General features: G+C 41.6%; 2 protein-coding genes across 6 annotated transcripts in view; one reads left to right on the top strand and one right to left on the bottom strand.

The window, feature by feature from the left end:
* Positions 1–3,866, top strand: part of lrba (LPS responsive beige-like anchor protein) — a 189,284-nt gene extending 185,418 nt beyond the window's left edge. For all 5 annotated transcript variants that reach the window (XM_034231378.1, XM_034231381.1, XM_034231380.1 and 2 more), the window contains 2 exons: positions 1,375–1,526; positions 2,619–3,866. In XM_034231378.1, the coding sequence (XP_034087269.1) occupies positions 1,375–1,526; positions 2,619–2,709 (243 nt within the window). In that variant the 3' untranslated portion in view covers positions 2,710–3,866. The remainder of the gene's footprint in view (positions 1–1,374; positions 1,527–2,618) is intronic.
* Positions 3,867–3,961: 95 nt separating this feature from the next.
* dclk2a (doublecortin-like kinase 2a) overlaps positions 3,962–22,344 on the bottom strand; it is a 41,240-nt gene continuing 22,857 nt past the window's right edge. The window contains 15 exon segments of the mRNA XM_034231382.1: positions 3,962–6,134; positions 6,136–7,023; positions 10,030–10,143; positions 10,261–10,341; positions 11,293–11,389; positions 11,564–11,641; positions 12,402–12,535; positions 12,619–12,765; positions 12,847–12,966; positions 13,373–13,430; positions 15,673–15,781; positions 16,874–16,961; positions 18,642–18,736; positions 20,027–20,077; positions 20,567–20,665. Of these exon segments, the coding sequence (XP_034087273.1) occupies positions 5,946–6,134; positions 6,136–7,023; positions 10,030–10,143; positions 10,261–10,341; positions 11,293–11,389; positions 11,564–11,641; positions 12,402–12,535; positions 12,619–12,765; positions 12,847–12,966; positions 13,373–13,430; positions 15,673–15,781; positions 16,874–16,961; positions 18,642–18,736; positions 20,027–20,077; positions 20,567–20,665 (2,348 nt within the window). The 3' untranslated portion in view covers positions 3,962–5,945.

Here is a 22,344-nt window from a genome sequence, read left to right as displayed (position 1 = left end):
GCCTAAAATGGAATTACTGCTTTACGTAAAATACATTTTTTATATATAATGGATCATATTATTCTTATGTACTAATTTGCTCTGTACTCCAATTGAACTGCATTGATCATACCAGGCTGAGTTGAGCATCATCTTTATTGTTGTCAGATTAACTCTGAATGTTTATACACAAGACAATTACAGTACACACAAAACAGACCCACACCACACCAATCAGAGCAGCGCTGCACTCGGTCATGCTCCATTCCCAGCCGTCCTGGAGGATGATCTAACACAGCGATTAGGAGGGATTGATTCTCCAGGCCTCCCGCCAGAGAGCAGCATGCGACGCATCGGTGTGTGTCTTGTTTTGTGTTTCCCTGTGTGTGTGAGTGCAAGTGTTGTGCCCATCTTAAGTGCGTGCGTAATGAGAATGAGAAACAGAGCTCATTTAATTCCCAGTGTGGTAGGAAATTCCACAAAGACTTTCTATACAAAACATTTGGTTAATTTAGGCTGCACTGTTTCTACGTCCGTCCACTCTGTATCGCTCTTGAAGGGTTATTTATCTTTTCTTTACCAAGTCAAGTTCCTGAAAATGACTTCAGTTTAAGTTTCATTTTCCCATTTAATGTGAGCCTGATTCAACACACATGCTGCTGATGATTGAAGTGTCTCCTGCTGAATCACTGCAAAGCGGCCACAACCAAACTCTGTGTCGAAAAACCCACAAAGGAGAAAAACTCTGAATTAGTGTCATGTGCTGCTTTCAGAACTCACATTCTGCCTCGTCATTTCATCGGCTCGGTTTCTCTCTGATTGATGCTCCTGACTCCTTCAGTTTGAGCCTCCACTATGCACTGCGCTCTTAATAGACTCCAACACGAGGCATGATTTGTGTACGCCAGATCCCCCGGGGAACCATTCAGCAGTTACAGTTTGCAGGAAAAGCAGATGAGACGAGTAAATCTCCGAGCCTCACTGTGGGGAGCCATGTTTGTTGCCAGTCAGGGTCTGCGTACAGAAAGCCCCTCAGGAGGGCGGCGCTGACCTGGGATCTTTTGTGGGATCACATGACCTCGCTGTATGAGCTTTTACTCTGACATAAAGAGACAAACTGGTCCCAGACCTCCAGTCCTATTCTGAGACTATTTATGCATGTGGTTCTACAGTGAAGAGCTTTGCTGTGAGGGCTTTATTTTAAGCGTTTAAGGACAGGTAACCGATGATCAAAGGCAGGATATGAACTCTTCTCACACTGTACTGCATGCATTGGAACACTACATTCAATCTGACATAAGCTGATAATGTTTGGAAAGTCCCAACACCTGAACATGCAACTCTCAGCTCATTAAAAAGTGAATAATAAGCGTATCCTCTGTCCCTCTTTGCCAGGCCATGTACCTGAGTCGGGACGGCCAGTACCTGCTGACGGGCGGAGACGGAGGCGTGGTCTCCGTCTGGCAGGTCCACAACTTCAAACAGCTGTTCACGTACCCAGGCTGCGACGCAGGAATCCGCTCTATGACCATGTCCCATGACCAAAGGTAACACACACACACACACACACACACACACACACACACACACACACACACACACACACACACACACACACACACACACATACACATACACATACACATACACACACACACACACAGAATATAAAGCCTGGCCAACAGGAGATTTTTAAGGCCAATACAAACTCAATATTTAAGACTACTGTACAAAACACTTTAGATTTAGATCCCTTAAATGTGTTATTTTTTAAAGATTGTTATAGTAAGTAAAATGTGCTGTAGATGCAGTACTGGAAAAAGTTGTAAAATTAGCCATCTAAAAATATATTTGTCATTCCTCCCTTGTGAACAAACTTTTTTCTTGTCACAGTTTTTTTTTCAGAATAACCCTTACTCTAATTTCTAAATACGTATCATCCGATTTATACTCTGGTACTGAAATGTTTACTCTTAGATAATATTTGCCTGGCTCTAATAAAAGGAAACCTTCCTACAGCACTTTTTTGAAAAAGCAACGTATCTCTTCTAAGCTAAAAAGTAACCACTCCAAGTCAAATCGAAATCGTAATAAAACTCCAGCATTCAAAATATTGATAAAATCAGCGTCAAAAGCATTTAAGTGAAATGTACTTGTATTTATTGAGGACTGAAATTATAAATGTATTAGTCCATTAACAGAAGATTAATCATCGAAAATGTTAGTTACGGATTCATATTGTACAACGTTTCACCACCACTCCCTACACACCAAAAACGTTTACATGTGGCTCATGATTTTGCATTAAATTAACTTCAAATGAAAAAAACTCACTTTGAAACTAAACCTCCTGATGTCCCCTCCTCTCCTCCTGATGTCCCCTCCTCTCCTCCTGATGTCCCCTCCTCTCCTCCTGATGTCCCCTCCTCTCCTCCTGATGTCCCCTCCTCTCCTCCTGATGTCCACTCCTCTCCTCCTGATGTCCCCTCCTCTCCTCCTGATGTCCCCTCCTCCTGATGTCCACTCCTCTCCTCTCCTCTCCTCCTGATGTCCCCTCCTCTCCTCCTGATGTCCCCTCCTCTCCTCCTGATGTCGCCTCCCCTCCTCTCCTCCTGATGTCCCCTCCTGACTCCTCTCAGGTGCATCATCACCGGCATGTCCTCTGGAAGCATCGTGCTCTTCTACAACGACTTCAACAGATGGCACCACGAGTACCAGACCCGCTACTGAGTGTGAACTTCTCAAAGGCGCTACTCTGTCTGTACCCTGAATGTATCTTAATGAAAGAAGAAAACAAAAAACTGTCCTGTTAAAGTAAACAAATCAAAACTATTTTTAAAAAGGGCATTGCTATATTTTGTAGATCAGATAGAAACTTTCATATAATTCACAGGGTGGGGGTTATGTTACTGTACGGTTAAAACAAATCTATTTTTAGCTGTAAGAGTCTATTTTCATCTCCTCTGGAAAACTAAGGCGGGATTTGTTGGGAGCTAGTGAGAACCTTTTCTCTTTACTTAAAAAATCCAAATATTTGTGTACTTTAAGGTGAGTGATTATCTTTCTTTCTGTAGGTGTGTATGTGGGGAATAATTATCAAGCTGTCATTCACGTTTTAACTTCTTTTTTGGCAAAACTGCCGTTAGATATGAAGTGTTTGAATAAATAATAAATGTATTGGATAGAAGGATAAACAAAGAGGGAATATACATACATATATAAATATCTATATATTCAGTTTAAATGTATGTCCTCCATATTTAAAATTTCCATTTCCTCTGTACCTCTGCTTGCTAGGAGATTGTGCATGGCTCACTAGTACACACTTAAAACATATCAGTGCAGATGTATCACTTAATTTAATACTTTCTAAACTTCCCATCCAGTGATGATAAAGAAGGATGTCAGGAAAACATGTCCAGGATTGTGCTTTGATTTTTCTTTCTACAATGACTGAAGAAGCAAAAAGTGAATCTTTTTTTCTAAAATGGGAATCTTGATCATTGTTTGTGAAAGCCTGAGTAACGAGAGATCACGAAAATCATCTGTAAAGTCTTCTTTGAGTCATGTCTCCAAAGCAGCTGACAGCAGAGTGAGACGTTCAATGACAGGAAGGACTTTTCTCTATTTCATCACAGGATGAGTGATTATCTAAAGATGTGATTCAGCACTAAAATAGCATATTCCTTTGGTCTTCGCTAAATGAAACGTCCACTTGTATCCTTTAGATTTCAGGGGAACATTCCTTTACAATTTGCGCTTTGATGTGGTTTGAAACTACAGTTAAATGAGAACTACTGTTGTCTATCAACCAACATTATTTTTGCAATAATTTGAGTGTTTTGTGTGCCGAGTTCTGACAATAAAATGGAATTTTATAACTTGAATCGTCCTTTAAATGTGTATTTCTCGCATTGAAGACCGCATAGCACCCTCTAGTGGCCACCTTCTGGACACACACATATTCACAAACAAACATTCATTAATTTGAAGTCTTTATTGCATCGTTTGCCTTTCTTCTGTTTCAAAACAGTGGGACATTAAAAGCAGCCACTCTTTGCCTAATAAAAACCATTTCTGCAGTTTGACACAGATGATAAACCTGTTTTTAAAACTGCCTTTCCATACAAATGTTTCCCTTTACAAACGGCATATGAAAATCCTTTACCTACATATAGGCTACATAAGAGGAAGCTAAATGTACCAACTTGACTGTGTGTGAGAGGGTTTCTGTCTTAAAGGGAGGCAGGAAGTGCATGCATGCAGCTGGGAGTCCTGAAGAGATAAAGGAGTTAGCCATACTAGCGTAGTTTAACACGGGTACACGACAAAAACACTTAACTTAAACCCCATCGTTCAGCTGGGCTGGTTTTGATGATGGCATTATTAAGTAATGAGCTGTTAGCAAGTGGTCAGGCACAACCGTCACCTTGACAACACATTAATTCACATAAATCCAACAAATCTAAACCACTGTGCGAGTATTTGGAAAAACAGGGTCGACTTATTTTAATACACAGTGCAGCGCTGTCTGTTATATCAACTGCTCTATAAACATCTTCTGTGTTTAAGTTGCAGCAGAAAGCATTCTAGTTTTGAAAATCCCAGTTCATTCAAACAAAAATATTATATATGGTTTTATGTCTAATGGATCTATTTTTATGTACAGCTGTTTTTTTTATGAAATTGATGGCCATTAAATGCTCAGACACACGTCGGCAATACACACCTTCAAGTTTCAGGTGGACAAATAAAGTTCTTCTAGTGTTCTCATGAAATAATACAAACAGTATGTTGATGCATGAGTTAGAGTTGATGCACAAATTAATTTTCCAAATTGACTTCTGTAAAACAAAGCAAGACATACTGGCATTTATTTTCATTTTCATGAGTTTGTTTTTTTAGATATGTTTCTCTGAAAAGTAAGTACAGCTCTGACTAATGCATTGGAGGTGGAGAGTTTTATTCATATCAGTATTATTAAAAATTACATTTCCATGTTGTGTCCTGGTATCTCACTACAAATAATTGTAATCTGTATTATTAAAAATAATCTTTCAGGCCCCACAAACACAAATCCTCCATTGTATTGTGATGGTGACATAAACCTCATATTGTATGATATCTGGGGGGTCACAAGATAAACCTGAGGGGTTTGGAGATGATTAGCAGGATTGGAAAGCAGCAAAATCGTAATGTTTTATCCTGATATTTACCTTTTGCAAGAAGAATCATTTTTAGGCCTTGAAATGTATTCGAATAAAAATAATTTGAATCTTTGGTAGGAATGGCCCAAAAGCAGATAACTCATAACAAGGGGTCAAGTAGACACGTACATGTTTAGGTGTTTCAAGCCAAAAAGGTCAGGAACCTCTGCGGACAGACACATTTACTAACTCCTTTGTATTCATTTGGTAGGTATTAACTACATGTTGTCAACCTACTGTAATGTACTTTAACACTTTATAGGAACATCTGTGTTTACCATATAGGGGGGGGGGGGGGCTGTCACAAACTGATAGTGGTTACATCCGGGTTGCACGACAGGATGCTAGGCTAGTACGTTCAGACATTTGATATGCTGATATAATTTTAATGTAGTATTACTCTAGCGTCTCTTTCTAAAGCAGTCGTGTGGTGGTCTATTCACAAAAGAGCCACAGGCAAGTCAAAATGGGATAACGATAAATAAACAAAATAATTCACATTAAGTTACACAGTAATGCATGACTTCTAAACACAAACCACTCAGTTTCATTCCCTTTCTCCTCATCCTCCATTAATAAATACAAACATATATACAATCACAAACACACTGAGAGAACATGTGTCTCTGAACATGAGCTGGATAAGAGGGACAGAGAAAGGGACAGCAGTCACTGGCTCAGTTTACAGCTACTGGAAATGCTCCATGTTTACTGACACGTGAAAATAAAAGGAGTGAGGGGTCACATTGGAGTTACCGTTTAAATCTCTATCAGCTCCTCAGCAGGTACAGGGCTCAGAGAGGGAGGGTCAGCGGGGGAGACTGATCTGGGAGGTGTGGAGGGAGGAGAGGGAAACAGGGTGGGATGCATGGGAGATGGGGAGGAAGGCTCCTGTCTGGTTGGGGAGGAGAAAGGGAATAGAATGACCTGTTGGATGGGGGAGGCTGGGGGAGGGGGAGGATTGTTTAGTGGGAGAGGAAGAGAGGGATGTTGCCTCTTTGGTAGGAGAGGAGGGAGAGACTCGTTTGGTGGGAGATGAGGGAGAAAGAGAGGCAGGCTTAGAGGGAGAAGAGGGAGGAATAAGGGCTTGTCTTGTGGGAGAAGAGGGAGAAAGAGAGGAGGGTTTAGTGGGAGAGGAAGAGAAGGATGTTGCCTCTTTGGTGGGAGAGGAGGGAGAGACTCGTTTGGTGGGAGATGAGGGAGAAAGAGAGGAGGGTTTAGTGGGAGAGGAAGAGAGGGATGTTGCCTCTTTGGTGGGAGAGACTCGTTTGGTGGGAGATGAGGGAGAAAGAGAGGCAGGCTTAGTGGGAGAAGAGGGAGAAGTAGAAGCCTGTTTGTAGGGAGAAGAGAGGGGAAGGGAGGATGGATTGTTGGGTGATGATGGGGAAGGGCAGGAGACGGGTGAGGAGGGAGAGTTGCAGGTGAACAGATCAGGTGGGCCAGAGGGGGAGGGAGTTTGGAGAGAAAAGCCGGGGGCAGCAGATGTGCTTATCTTGGGATCAGAGGAAACAGGGGGAGTTTCTTCAGAGGGAAAACAGGAGATATGATTGGACCTCACAGGAGCAGAGGGAGGGACATCATCTCCGTCAGTCAGGGACAGACAGCAGGGGGGGTCAGAGGGGGAGGCAGCATCAGGCACAGCAGCGGTGTTCGGTGCTTTGACTCGAGCAGGCGTGGAGGGTTTAGTTTTTTTGGCAGGTGATGCCTGTTTGGTGGGAGACGCTGGTTTGACTGCAGGAGGGACGGTGTCTCCAGCCGCTGAGGGAGGACACGAGAGAGTCTGAGGCCGAGGGAGGCGGGAGGCGAGCTGCAGGGTCTCCTTATCCAGAGCCGTGCTCTGAGGAGACAGACAGAGGATTATCAGATGATACTCAAGCTCTAACAACACCAATCATATCACACAGAGATATTGTGGATCAAGCTGTACTGTATTCAGGAATGTAGTCATTTAGCCTGCCTTTAAATCATCCTTTTGTGATTTCCTGATGTGGGAATAATACTCTAGCTGTACCTTTTCATATTTGATATGTATATATTTTCTTTTTCTTCCATATATTTGCATCACTATATCTCAATTTGATTGCACAAGTCTTTTCAGGTCTTACAGAATAAAGCACATTCCCTGGAACTTAAGATTTGTTTTGCCAAAACTAAACTGTAGCTATTTTCCAAATGACATTTAAGCTTTTGAAAAAATGGGATTCAATCAACTAAATGTTTTTCTTTTAATTCCTACAATCATTAACTGCTGTCTTGTATTTGCTTATGATTTATATGAATGAACAACACACGCACACACACAATGAGACAAGCTAATGGAAATGGACAAAAATGACTGAAAGATGATTCAACAAAAAGTCATTATGATATTCGCACAGTAGAATGACCCCATAGGGAGGAACATCAGATCATCACCGCTAATGTGCAGAGGAAGGGCAAAGGAGAAACTCAACTTTCACTTTTGAATTCAACATATAAATACTTGGTGTGTTTGTATCGGATATAGCCAATTATGTCTTCACAAATGGGAGAGAAAAGTAGAAAACTTATTTTTCTCATTTGCCCTTGTGCTGCTGAGTCTGAGCAGAGCAGGCGTAGCGTTCAGTGTTAGTACATACCAGCGCCTTGGAGCTAATTCTGAGGGGCGTAATGCAGGGAGAGGGGAGAAGCACAAAGGGACAGAGACTAGTCTTAAGTCAACACAACAAGCAAGACGGCCCGGTGCACAGCTGTTGTTCCAGCTCAGTGCTGATGTGGTAACTCAGATCATTGAATCATAATTTAGTTTGGCCGGTTGCTTTTGAGAAGACTGAGCTGGAACAAACTGTGAGACTTTCTGTAAATCAGGCTGAGACACGTGTCTGTTAGTGCAAAGCTATACCACTCATTAGAAAGCAGCGGTAAGGGTCCATTTACATGTGTTTGAATAGTTTCGTTTGAAAAGATAAGACTGGCATTATTCTATTTTGATGGTCAACAGAAGACGAAAACCAATGAGGATTTGTTTTTGCATTTGTGCCCAAAATAGCTTATTCCACTCTAAAAAAGAGCTCCAAAAATGTATAAAAAAAATGCACGAGTCACTGTTGTACTGTATGTTCGGTAAACATGAGCACTAAAGGTTATTTTGTCTCAATCCTATATTCACCAACTGGCTGCTGTGAATACTCGCTATAGCACCAAATATATAATAATCCTCTTTTGATAAGAGTCCCTAACAAATGCCTTAATCATTTGCTTCTGTGTTGGTCAAATATGCTTAAAACTTGCTCAGCTATTTGAAGATCATTGAATCTTTTAAAAAGGTGAAACTTTATATTTATGGCCCACTTTCAGAGTTTCATGTCTTCCATGGAAACCTATTGACTTGTAGCTGAGATGAACAGAAGGTAGATGGACTAACATTTGGTCGTTTAATAGGATTTGTTGACAAGTAAAATATAGAATAATGTCAGCCTTGTCCTTTAAAAAGCAGGGGAATCTTGTTTCTGAGGCAATAACGCCACATTGGTTTGCATCCATCTCTGCCAAATACACCACTGAACACAGTTCTTAATTTCCTCCACAAGGTGGCGGCAGAGCACCACTAATATGAAACTGCTGAGAAACCAGTTACAGCTTTGTGGACCCACAGGAAGTAGGTTTATGAAAATCTATTTGAAATTAGATGACAAGCAAACGATGAATGGCAGAGAGTGAGGCAAATAAAAAGCAGCTCTTGTGTTAGCTCTGTAAACATGCTCATTGTCCTTCTCAAAGACAATGTGATTAAATAAACACATCCTTCAAAACACCGATGATTATTTTCGCCACAAAAGTTTTGTGATCGATAAAAATGGAATGAAATGAAAACGAAGGAGCAGAAAAAGTGTGAAAACAGTCAGGAGGGGTAAATCCAGGACAGAGCGAGAGTTAGTCAGATCCACATCAGCTGGTTATTGAGAGCGGTTACTGCAGCTGGTGGGGGGGGGGGGGGGGGGGGGAGGCTGAGAAAGAGACAGGAAGGAAGGGAAAGGGAGGAAAGGGGGAGATTTATAGATGAAGGGAAGTGGGTGAAGGGAAGGGCGATGCTGGGAAGGAAGGAGGGAGCAGGAGGAGGAGGAGGGGGGGGGGGTAGGAAGTGTGTACCCGGCTCTCAGCTCCAGGCGTCCCCTTTGGTCCTGGGTCGGGTGTGAGGGAGGGGTGAGGAGGAGGAGGGAGGAGGAAGAGGATGGAGAGGAGGAGGAGGGGCCGAGGCCAGGGCCCGCGTTTACATCTCAAACTGTCAAATGAGATTTACAACAAGATGTGAGGGTCAGATCAGATCTCTAATGAGACGTTACCCTTCCCCCGTTTCCTGCTTTCAGACAGACAGACAGAAGAGAGGGCTGATGGGATGAGGAGAGGAGGAAACCGTACAACAGGAAGTGATGAACGTGAGGCTGGAGACGAACAGGAAGGAAGGATGTGACTCTTCTGCCCTGTCCAAGTGTTCACATCTCTCCCTCTCTAAAGCCCTGTCTGACATGTTTACAGCAGCATGAGTTGTCTTTGATGTTGGACGATGATTGAGGTCAGATATTCTTGGCCCGCTGATTAAGTAGGCGCAGGATTCATATAAAGTGAGCTCAATCTTCTGTATGTGGGTCAGACATCCACCACAGTGCAGTAAATGCTTGGAGGTGGGCCAGACATGTTTCAAATACCTCGTCAAGTACTGTGTTAACACTTTAATACTGCAGATTAAAGAGGTCACTACAAGTAAACAATCTCAAGAATGTCACTCTATGAAAAGGAATGAATCTAAAAAGTGTGTCAAAAGATAACATTAATCCCATCACTTTGAATGTGTCCAGGTGCTTACCATGATGACGGTCACCCCGGCCGAGGTGTGGTTTTGATTGGGCGCAGAGTTAAAGTGCGTCTTCAGTTTACCTGTCACCTCCATCTTCATGTTGTTCTCCATCACTGCCTCGTCCTTCATACACACAAACAAGCATCGAGGTTAAGCGGTACCATGGTGTTCCGCTCATCTTAAATGACAGATGCTGAAGTTGTGTGAGCAGGCAAACACAGAGACGAACAGGTGAAATACCGTGAGCCAAGGGTGGGAGAGGATGTCCTGCGCTGAGTACCGAGCCTCAGCGTTCACCTGCAGCATCTTCCCAATCAGCTCCTGCAGCCAAACACAACACAGGTTAGCACATCAACTCAAACATACTTTCATAATGCCATGAAGAAAAGTATAGTATGTCATGAACGTCATTTAGAAAAGTCTGAGAGTATTACATAACATATTCAGAAAAAGTCTAAGCATAGTATTTAGAAAAAAGTCATAGTGTACCTAATATGTGAAGTCAAAGGTGCATCAATTTGTACAGTCTTGTAGTATAGTAAGACATAAAACATAAAGAAATGTCTTATAATGGTACAGTATGTCATTGAAAAAGTTGTAGTAACATTAAAAGTAATTAAAAAGTAATATGCCATAATATATTCATATACATTAAGGCAATAGTATGCTATGAAACTCGTAAAAAGAACAGTACGTCATGAAGAAAAATCATGATTCTATTGTCATATTACAGTATAGCATTTAATCAAAATCAACATGAATGAAAATGCTCATATGTTACAAAAAAGTAAAAGAAAACTGTTTAGTGTTTTGTAAAACATTTCCCCTGCTCTATCACTGTGTGTGGTGTGTGTGTGTGTGTGTGTGTGTGTGTGTGTGTGTGTGTGTGTGTGTGTGTGTGTGTGTGTGTGTGTGTGTGTGTGTGTGTGTGTGTGTGTGTGTGTGTGTGTGTGTGTGTGCACCTGTCTGCAGTGACAAGTCTCTGTAACAGCACGTCTATCAGCCGTGGGTTTAATTAGCAGTTAGCTTTTGCCTGCTGAGAGAGCTGCCACTTTAATACATGACATTCATTTAGAGGGTTGCTGTGTCCTTCTGCAGACAGCAGCCATTAGTCAGTAACCCCTTCCCAATCAACACAGCAGTATATTCCACAGAGAAGTGTCATAATTCATTGTGTTTTGGTTAGGCATCAGAATGTATCATAGCCATTTTTTAACACTGTGTGTGTGGTTTTGTGTACAGTATATGTGTGTCTGTGTGTGTAGGGCTAACCTTGGCTGAGTCAGTGATGTTGTCCCAGTAAGGGCCGGGGAACTCCAGTCGCCCCAGAAGGATCTGGTCAAACAGATCCTCCTGCATGTTGTTCTCACTGCATGAGAAAGACACACAAACAGACATTAATAACATTACTCAGAACACATGGCATTGTGAAAAAACAGCACTGTACTGCACAAATAATAGATATCCACACCTACGCTTTAATATGTTAAAATGCATAATTAAAATAAGCTATTATATCTCATCATGATATGAGTTTAAGTACCTTCTAAATGGAGGGAAGCCACACAGGAGGATGTAGGTGATGACACCTGCAGCCCAGATATCCACCTTCAGACCATAACTGCGTGAAGAGAGGAGCGACAGGAAAGGCAAACCATATTTATTATCTCAGTGGAGGAGATGCAGTAGATCGCTGATTGTACATGAAACAACTTTTAAAAAAGTTCAACCTTTTGGCGGTTGGCAAACACAAAGTTGTCAATGTACTGCAATGTTATGGAAGTACTTATACCGTAACAACCTGATATGCACAATATACCAATCTCCCTCTAATCCTCTGTGGATAATTACAACACACCTGAACCCACCTGATTTGGTGTAAATGGAAACATCTGTTCCATGCACAATATTAGACCAGTACAAACATACATGTCACTCTTTAACAAGCACCATCCCTGGTGAAATCTACATATCTACAGTACGTACTGAAAGCAGGGGCGGTTCTAGGGGGGGGGGGGCAGTGCCCCCCTAACACTGACCTCTGACCCCCCTGTGGCCCCCCTAACAATGAAATGTTTATTTTTGGTTTTTTTAAATGTTAAATGTGTTAGCTTCAGCTTAAGTTATAGTGCACTAACAGTAATAACTATAAGATATATCTGAAATAAATAAGTGTACTGAAACAAATACCAATAACTGTATTGCATTGTTTTCTTATACGCAATTACTTCATACTGTCTAGTTATCTTTTTCGTCCTGCATTTATTGTGCCCCCCTCAGAAAATAACTGGCCCCCCAGTGGCCCCCCCAGTCAAATTGGTCTAGAACCGCCACTGACTGAAAGCCCCTCACAGCCTTCTCCTCCCAAAAATGTATCTCACCCTGACTCCGAGATGATTTCTGGAGCCACATATGTAGGCGTTCCACACACAGTGTATAACGGTCCTTCCACCACCGTGGCCAGGCCAAAGTCCCCCAGTTTCAGTGACTTGGTGCCATCTGGATACTCAAACACCTACAAAGAATGACATGCTCAGTTAAAGTGCACAAAACAGCTGGATGTGTATGTAAGAAACTAACATGAGTGTGAAAGTATACCAGCAGGTTCTCTGGTTTGATGTCTCTGTGGACGATGTTGGAGCTGTGCAGGTACTTCAGAGCTGCAGCCAGGTTGTACACCATCACCGTGGCGTCTCTCTCTGTGTACTTGGCCGAGGACGTGATGGCATCAAATAAATCTCCGCCCTGTGCCAACATTACCAGAGATTAAAGATGATACCCAGCTGAGAAATGATGATTGCATTGCCATTGCATCCTCTACTGCACCTTCACTAGCTCCATCACCAGGTAGAGTTCAGAAGGAGTGTCCACTTCCTCGATCAACATGATGATGTTGGGATGCTTCACCCTCCGCAGCACTGCCACCTCATTCTCTATGAGGTGCTCCTGGAAACACACCAAGACAAACATTTCCACTTACTTTATGCTCCAGTGAACAGGATTTACCCAGTGTCTGCTAATGAAAAGAGGCTGCATTGTTGACTGACTTGGTATCCATGTCAAGGGTGTGATTCAGTGTGTGTGATTCAGTGTGTGTGATTCAGTGTGTGTGATTCAGTGTGTGTGATTCAGTGTGTGTGATTCAGTGTGTGTGATTGTGGGTGAAAGTGTGAAGATCATTTGAGTTAGGTGATGAATAAAACCTAATTGAACTGTGTGTACTAAGAGGATCAGAGACACACAGGCCACACTGCGGTGTGTTAATAATGCAAAGTGAAACCCACATGAACCTTACAAGTGCATCTACGGGTCTGAAAGAAATACACACTAAGACGAGAAATGTGAGAAAGACCTTTCCAGTGCACTTGGCCTTGTCGATGATCTTCAATGCAAACTCTTTTCCGGTGGACCTGAACAGAAACAGTGCAATTAGTGGCAACAATAAAAACAACACTAAAGCTGCAACAATATCTATAATTCAAAGCAAGTGCTCACAGGAGAGCTTCAGTTAGTTAGCAGGAGCAGCGCTGCAGTTATTGGAAAGGTATGATAGCTGCACGAGCCAAGTTTATACAATGAGCAGAGAAACGGTGCAGATACAGGCAGGCCAACAACATTTACTGACAGAGTAACTGAACACCAGCAGGAGGAACAGGGTTTCACTTCTCAGGTCAAAGGTTTCAGGTTTGTCTCTGCTACTATCAGAGATACTGGGTGAGGTCAGTTAGCTCTGTTACACCACTAACCAAACAGTGAGCTCATGGTGGACTGTAACACTCGGAGTATATTTCTACACCACTGCAGCAAGATGAGAAGTTCATCCACTGGAGGTTTAAAGTTACACTTTAATCAATCCAAGGATGTTAACAAATAACATTTGTATCTGCTTTTTGATACGGAGCCTCCACACAAATGTAACATTCAATAGTTTGATTTAAAATAGTTTCAGAAGTTGTTACTGTTATCTCAACAAACACACAAACAGTCAACCAGACAATACACAGAACAAACATCGACCGCCTTTTCTTCGACTCTGAGGTACCCTTTAGAGCAGGGGGGTCAAACTCAAATACACAGTGGGCCAAAATAAAAAAAATGGGTACTAGTCGAGGGTCGGACTGGTTCAATGTTTGTTGCAAAACTTATTGAAATGAACTTATTGCACATATTAAACCTGGAACTAACTAAGCTTAAATTATTGCCTATAAAAACAACATTAAATAATCAGTTGCATTCATTTCTTATGGCTCTATCTGCAGAGTCATTTCTTATGATTACATTTCTCCACAGGCCAACAACAGCTTCAAAAAAACAATTTCCCTCAAAGAAGAAACCAAACATGCCCTGTTGTCGTGAGAGAAAAAGTGCAGAAGGAAGTATCCATTGAAATACAGTTTGCTGCTCTGTGATGCTAGTTGAAGCAGATACTTGGCATCTCATCTTGGGTGCAAGTTCATCAATGTTTGGGCTCAGGCTCTGAGATGAGGAAACCCTCAGGATTGTGTGAAGGTGTGCGTGCAATATACCGGCGGGCCAGATCTAATAGTAATGATAGCAACTCCAACAACTGGCCTAGCAATGGCTTAGCAACCCCATTGTTTTGTTATGGAAATGTATCTATATGTATGTATACACATTCTCGCGAGATCTATCAGGGGTCGTTGTAAGTTAAAGCACAAACTGTTACTTGGCTAATGTTGTTATAATTCTCAGTATGTGAACACAGATCGAAAATGGAAAGATTTCTCACAAGTCAGCGTAAACGACCGCGATCTCCAACGGAGCCGGTCCAGCCGGACAACCCTGCTATCCACAAGGATCCCGAATCACGGGCCGAAATTAAGTCCACCAAGGGCCTTATTTGGCCCCCGGGCCTTGAGTTTGACACATGTGCTTTAGAGTAATTGACAACTAGTGTTGCCATGGAATACAATTTTTAAAAAAAGAAGCAAATCTGTGTTTTTTTTTGTATCTCCTGCTTTCTAAAACACACAGGATTAGGCATGTATCTATGGACAAGCTTATCATTTACACAATACTCCAATAAACCATCACTGATAACACTTTTTAGTAGTGCACCAACAGAGAAGAGGACATGTGGATTGACTTAATAAGTATAAGAAATAGAGGTTAAAGAATCTGAGCGTATATGGATGTTCATTCACCTTGAAACAGTTTAGCTCTCAAACACAGCATAGAGATGTATTCACGACCATGTGACTGAACACCCAGAGAGCTAGTATGGTAAACCTACAGAATATTTTGCTTTGTAAATGTTTTTCTGAATAAGGATATCAACTCAAAATGTTCCTTAGGTCTCAATGATACACACAATGTATTTTTGTAAACTGCAAACTGGATTAAAAGGAACCCTTCAGGGAGCCTCTCAGGCTCATCAGATTATTATTATCACACACTTCAGAGGCCTTCTCCTCATCCTCTCCCCTGTCTGCTGGGTGTGACTCAGAGATGTAAATGCTAATCACCGCTGGGTTCAATCTGTGGGATGTTTCCGATTCCACAATGCCTGTCATTAGGATGTTAAAACTCTGATGGAGCAATACCCACACATCTCGTCTCATTAAGCTGCACGACACGGGGCCCTGCGGTGCGATCATGCAAACTGAGTGTGAGTAAATGTGTTGCACCTACCTCTCCACACACTCTTTGACCACAGCAAAGTTCCCATCTCCGATGACCTTCCCAATCTTGTATTTCTCAGATATGGCAGAGGCAGGCGGGTAGCCGTTCCCATTAACTGCTGAGGACAGGCAGGGATTACAACAGGCAAGAGGCTTTCTTATTTAATCAAACTAACAGAGCTCTGCAGGAACTCAACCAGCTGCATTAGGTGACTACACACTGCAGCAAAACAACACACAGGCATCAACATGCACACAGAAACCTCAAAAAGTCCTCCATTGGCATTTAGGGAAGAGAGCAGCAATATTATGTATTCACCACACACACACACACACACACACACACACACACACACACACACACACACACACACACACACACACCACACACACACCACACACACACACACACACACACACACACCACACACACACACACACACACACACACACACACACACACACACACACACACACACACACACACACACACAACCCTAAACTATGTTAGATAAGTATCTGCTAACACAGCCCTGTTATCCTCCACACAAGACCTGGATTTCGTCTCTTTGTTGGGAAAGCTAATTGTAAAATATGAGGATCATTTTGTTTTGACAGTTAATGTCATTTCTACAAGCTAGAGGGAGAAGAGGTCCATGCAAAAGTGTCTCAGTTGGCAGATCAGGTGAGTGACTCAAAGAGAAGAGGAGAGGACGGGGGAGGTGAGGAAGAAAAGAGAGGAGGAGAGGAGGGAAGAGAAAAGGAGGAGGAGAGGAGAGAAGAGGACGGGGGAGGAGAGGTTTTTTTTTTAAAGAAGAGAAGAGGACGATAGAGGAGAGGAGATGAGAGAAGAGGAGAGAAGAGAGGAGAGAATAGAAGAGAAGGAGGAGAGGAGAAAAGGAGGAGAGGAGGAGATGAGAGGAGATGAGAGATGAAGAAGAGAGATCGAGGATCGGAGGAAGAGGAGGAGAGGAGGAGGAGAGGAGAGGAGGAGAGGAGAGGAGAGGAGAGAATAGAAGAGAAGAGAAGGAGGAGAGGAGGAGGAGAGGAGAGAAGGAGAGGAGGAGAGGAGGAGATGAGAGGAGTGAAGATAAGAAGAGAGGAGAGGAGAGTAGGAGAGGAGGAGGAGAGGAGAGGAGGAGAGAAGAGAGGAGAGAATAGAAGAGAAGGAGGAGAGGAGGAGGAGAGGAGAGAAGGAGGAGAGGACGTACCCTCTGGACTGAGTGGATTGCTTTGCTCCTGGTGGTTGTTCAGAGAGCCATTTGCATTTGAAGACGGGGTGTGCTGTGTTGGAGGGATCTGCAGGATGCCAAAAGAAACACAAATAGAGTCCTCAAACTAACCCACACACAAACATCACTATGGCAACCTAAGGCTTTAAAAGCATCCAGAAAACTCGCCGCACACGGAATAAACATCTTGTATTATCGTTGAGTCACTTTTGCGTGGCTTTGAATGATGGCATGAATAGGAGACATAAATGAAACCCAAGATATGTAATTAAAGCTAAACAATGGTTATGCGTTTGTCTATATCTTACATTTTCATTTGTATTCTTTACTAATAAAACAACCTGAACATGCTGCTCACAAAAATGACACATTTCCAAACAATAAAACATGTACATAAGTGCTAAAGTAAACGTATTATATAAATTGTGAATGAGGGCTACATTTAGTTTGCCCTTCAAAGTGTACAAGGTGCCGCAGATATTGGAACAGATTATCCTCCTCCATGATCCACTTCTCATCACTGCACATTAAACCGATATGGCTCCCAATGAATGATTCATTTCTTAAGAGCGTCATTTCTGCAGCAGTGGCATTTCAGCATCTTATGGAATTGTACAGTATACTTTTTATAAATGTCAGCCATAAATGCAGCATTAAAAAAAGACCAATTATACTTTACATTATGTACAGTAGTGTCCAGTCCCTTACTGCACCATGATGCCTTTCCCTCACAGTAAGGATATATTATTTAGTTTAAAAGAGTAGCCCTCTGGACTAAAGTAGAAATAGAACACTGTGAATGTCTCTTTTAAAACAGGATACAGAAAACAGCTTTTATTTATAATAAATAACTTCTTCTGGTGGCTTTAGTTGACCTGACAACGTGCAGAGTGAGCAGCTCTGTCATTGACATCCTGGTGCTCTCTGCCAGTGAACCTAAAAGCTGTCAGTAAATCATATACATCTCGTATCCAGCCAAATAAGGATAAGCCTCTGAGTGTTGACTGTATAGGAGGTTTGCCAGCTGGCTGCAGCAGTTAGAAACTAACATGCAGCTTACCGAGTTATTCATCAATAAATCAGATTAGTATGTCTGACTCAACCAAAAATAAATCATAGAGCTGCAGCGTAGACACAGATCTGTAGGTCATACAGTACATGGTTGTTAGTCTCTACATAGACCTAAAATAATTTTGTGCTATGTTTAGAATTCCGCATTATCCCCCACCTTAAAGTGCAGCCTTTATTAATGCGTCTTGTACAAGCATCTAATTCACAATAAGATTTACGACACTAACTAGATTTACTGAGTCAGTAGTCCAGCACTTTACCAAGTGAGTTATTACAGCTACTGTATGTCTGGTAAAGCTTTGACACTTTTACGAGAACAGATGCTGGCTTAAGACCAACCATAACAACTTAAAAGTAACCTGTGGGGTTTTGACTATTGGTAGTACTTTATGACTGGAGGTGTGAGGAGTTGGTCCGATTTTGTTTATATCTTGAAATTGTGCACAAGCACAGCAGTGATACGATATGGTGATAGATTTACGAGTCTATTTTTGCTCCCTTATGTTTCTGTCATGTGAGAAGTTATGTAATAATATGAATATACTGTATACCGACAGTATATGCTTTAAAAAACATATAGTGCACTGTATAGATAATGTGTTTTAATGCATCTTAATGTTGTTGGTGTCTTTGTATGATCCTCGCTGGAACAGACGGATGTGATATACCGTCTTACCTTGAAAGTGGGGGTGGTTCGGGGGCTGGTGGGGGACGGAGTGGAGGACTTGGTGGACTTTGGAGTTGAGATCTGGCTGATTGAGATACCGTTCACTATGTGGAGAAAAAACAGGAAGGAAAAATACAAGAGCAGGGAAAGAGTGAATATGAATGTGAGTACAACTGTAATTCTCACATGGTTTATACAGTGTGCACACATGTGGATAAAAAGGTGACTTTCATTTGCTTGTAGATGTGCACACACATCTACAGGTTTATTATCTATTATGGAATAATATACTATAACTATTTTATGACATTTCATGACAATTGTTTCACTCAGTGAATACAATTGTAAATTATACAAAGTAATAAAGTGAATGCCTCAAATGATGTGGTTATGTTAGTGTAAATAACCAAATATCAAAGGACTTCCTGTGTACTAATATTGAACAGATATCAATAATATACTTTAGTGTAACACCAGGAACACAGGCATGAGAGCTTTAATTGTTTGAGTGATTAATTCCCTCAAGAACAAACTATTTCTGCCTTCTTCTCTGCTGGTTTCTGCCGACATAATGCGTCAAACTTTAACTCAAAGTCTTTTCTGCAGAAACCCCGCTGAGCTGAGGAAATGATTTCACACCGCCTACTACCGAGTTTTTATTTCATCGTGCAATCACTTAGAGGGTTTCTCTTTCTCCCTTTACTCTCCCCTGGGTATTTATCTTGTTTTGTAATGGAGCCTTTGAAGCACTTTGGGGATATCTCAAACAGAACATTAGCTTTTAATGTTTGAAAAGTGAAGTTTAACTTTGAGCATCTCTGCTGCTTCAGATGGAGAGGCTTGTGATTTAACTGCTCAGTGAAAGCATGATTTAATAACAGAGCCTGAGAGTTTAATCAGTGCAGGGCTCTGAATCAGTGGATTCTACAGCAACTGGATTCTAATTAAGAATAATAGATGTGTATAATACAGGGCATCCCAAAGAACCAGAGGGATGGAAAGAAAGACATAAATCAAACCCAAAGAAAAGTAAAACATTATATAATGAATAATTTAGATGAGAAGAGTTTGTGGTTAAAATATCACTGAAAGTATCTCACCTCCAATCAGAAGAACAGACAATTACAATAACACTGGTACACATACCTGTACTAATGACAGAACATATTATAAATAGATGCACTAAGCCACTCTTCCTGTTAGGGTAAAGTAACATACCAAGGTTTTCAAATGCAGTGTTAAACCACAAAAGTCAGGCTTTGTTCACACGAGAATAAGAGAATGCTAAATTTCTAAGAAGCTATTGCTTTCTACTGAGTACCCTTATTACCAGAGGACATGGATATAGCAGGTGTGAGATGAGGCAAACTGTGTGGCACCATCATGAGCCTCACCTGGGGATTTGACTGGAGACTGGCAGGTGGAGAAGTGGACAGTTTGCCTTGCTGCATTATCAAAGGCAACACAAAAAAGAATAGTCAGGTAAATATGATTAGTACACACACACATACATTAAAAACACACTTTGAAGTGGTTTGAACTAACCAAGGGCAAACTCAGATTGCAGACACTTCAAACGGGCAAACACTCAAATAAGCTCTCTACCAGCCTTTACGTCAGTTAAGAGAACACTGATTACTCAGCAGAATGTCTCCATCTCTCAATGCACTACACAAAGTGCTAAGTCATTCTGTCACAGCTGATGGATCAGCATGAGGCTGCTAAATAAAAAAATCTATCACTCAGCCTGTCAGCTATGACCTTACTGTGCTCCTGTGCCATCATATTTTTTTAAGGGGGTTGTAAAACACACAATGTAATAATTTGAAAGACTTGACTTTACAGATTGTTTGCTTACTAGTTAGTATCTTATCTGTGCTTAAATATCTCTTAATTTAAAGAGCTAGCACATGCAGTTTCTATGTGTGTCCCACCTGCACCGGGGGACTTGCTGCGTTGGGAGGGTCCGGGGCTCTTGGCGGTCCGGTTTGGAGTCGCAGAGCGGCTGTGCGACGACTTTATCACTCTGCATTCTGAGAAGGACAAAACTCTCAGGGTCACCATCGCATATATTAACCTTCCCTTTACATAAACCTGTTCTTTCTGATGCAGAATTATGACCAAAAAGCTGCAGTGCCAAGGATACGACCCTGAATATGTTATTTATGTCGCATGATGTTATGAAAGCTGGTCACGCTTGATTATAGGAACAGAGAAGCAGCGAAGACAACTTTTTTTGGCAAAGCAGATAAGAAAAGCATTAATTACAAGATATTAGGGTTAAAGTTTAGATAAATCAGAATAGCCACACTGTAATAATGATTAGGGCTTGTACTCATTCAAAATGTTTTGATATCGATGCAACATTTATGCTACCAATTCCTTCTGAACTGATACTTTTCCAATGTTAAAATGTTGAAGCAGCCATACAATAAATGATTATTAGATAATGATAAAGAATCTGAATCATAGCTATAGGCAAATAACACTAGACAACTTTCAAGTTAGACAATTAATTAATACCCTCAACCGATACACATTTCAACTTGTGCCAGTGCCTAACACAGAGACTCAGTAACCAGCCCAAATGTTGACTTAACAAAAATGTAATTTAGGAAAATCCTCCCAACAATTGGCTAACTGCATATTGGCCATACAAAGTGAGGAGGCTCTGATAATTGTTGTAATTTCATAAAAGGAATTACAACTATGTCACTTTAAATGACACAGGGCTAGGCCAGACAAGGCTACAATGATCACACGGTTTTGTTATCATGGTGTTTGGTGCATTCCACATCTGTTGTGGCATTGCTGTTTGACTGTGTAAGAGTATATGTTGTAAAGAAGTGTGTGGTGAACTTGTCAGGGTTGAGTTAATGAGGGTGGGGCGATGAGGCATAATTTAATGGCACACACATGAAGAAAAACACGCCCACAGAAGCACACCCACAGTGTGTCTAATGTGTTCCCGATGCTACTTATCAACAGATGCATACGATTAAAAGGACTCTAAATATCGTTCACTTCTTCCTAGTATGGTGTATACAACCCATTAAACCAAATGTGTTTCTAGGGCAACCCCTGAAGTGAGGATATGCATCTCTAATGATGAGGTGCTTGAGCTGAGAACATAACTACTCGTTTTTACTTCTGTCTTTTTGGTGTTTTTTTCATTCATTTTGTGCCTTTTTGTATGATCCATTGCACAGGGCATTTTCCACTTCTGTGTTTCAACAGTAGAGTGTGTTCTTGACCCGTTACACAAGAGGAGTTCCTGTCCCTTTTGCAGAGGGTTAGAGTAGAGTGCCTATTTTGTTCCCTTAAAAGACCTCATTCTTAAAAGTGGAGCAGGAGTGTAAGTGGGACAGAAGCTCCAAACTATCTCTGAATACGACTATGCATCAGTCATCCTCAGTTACAGTGAACACAGAGTGTGAGGATGGGTCTCCCTGGTGTTAGCTAACCTGAACAAACAACACAAAAACTAAACAGGATGTCAATACTTTGGACTGTCTATAATAAACTAATGTTTCCTTCCAGAGAGGTTGTCCAGTGTACATCGCTCTGACAGAGAGTGGATCTGCTGGTTTAAAGAGGTCGTATGCTGCCCTGTGCTTTTGAAGTCTGTTTTTTTAAGATATGCATGTATTTAACAGGCAATTTGCATAAAATCCTCAAAGAATGAACAAAAAGTCATTTGCAAAATCGCATA

This window comes from Gymnodraco acuticeps, unplaced genomic scaffold (genome assembly GCF_902827175.1).
Source record: "Gymnodraco acuticeps unplaced genomic scaffold, fGymAcu1.1, whole genome shotgun sequence".
NCBI lineage: Eukaryota > Metazoa > Chordata > Actinopteri > Perciformes > Bathydraconidae > Gymnodraco > Gymnodraco acuticeps.
The sequence above is the reverse complement of the archived record's forward strand: the minus strand, read 5'-3'. Positions and strand labels throughout refer to the sequence as shown.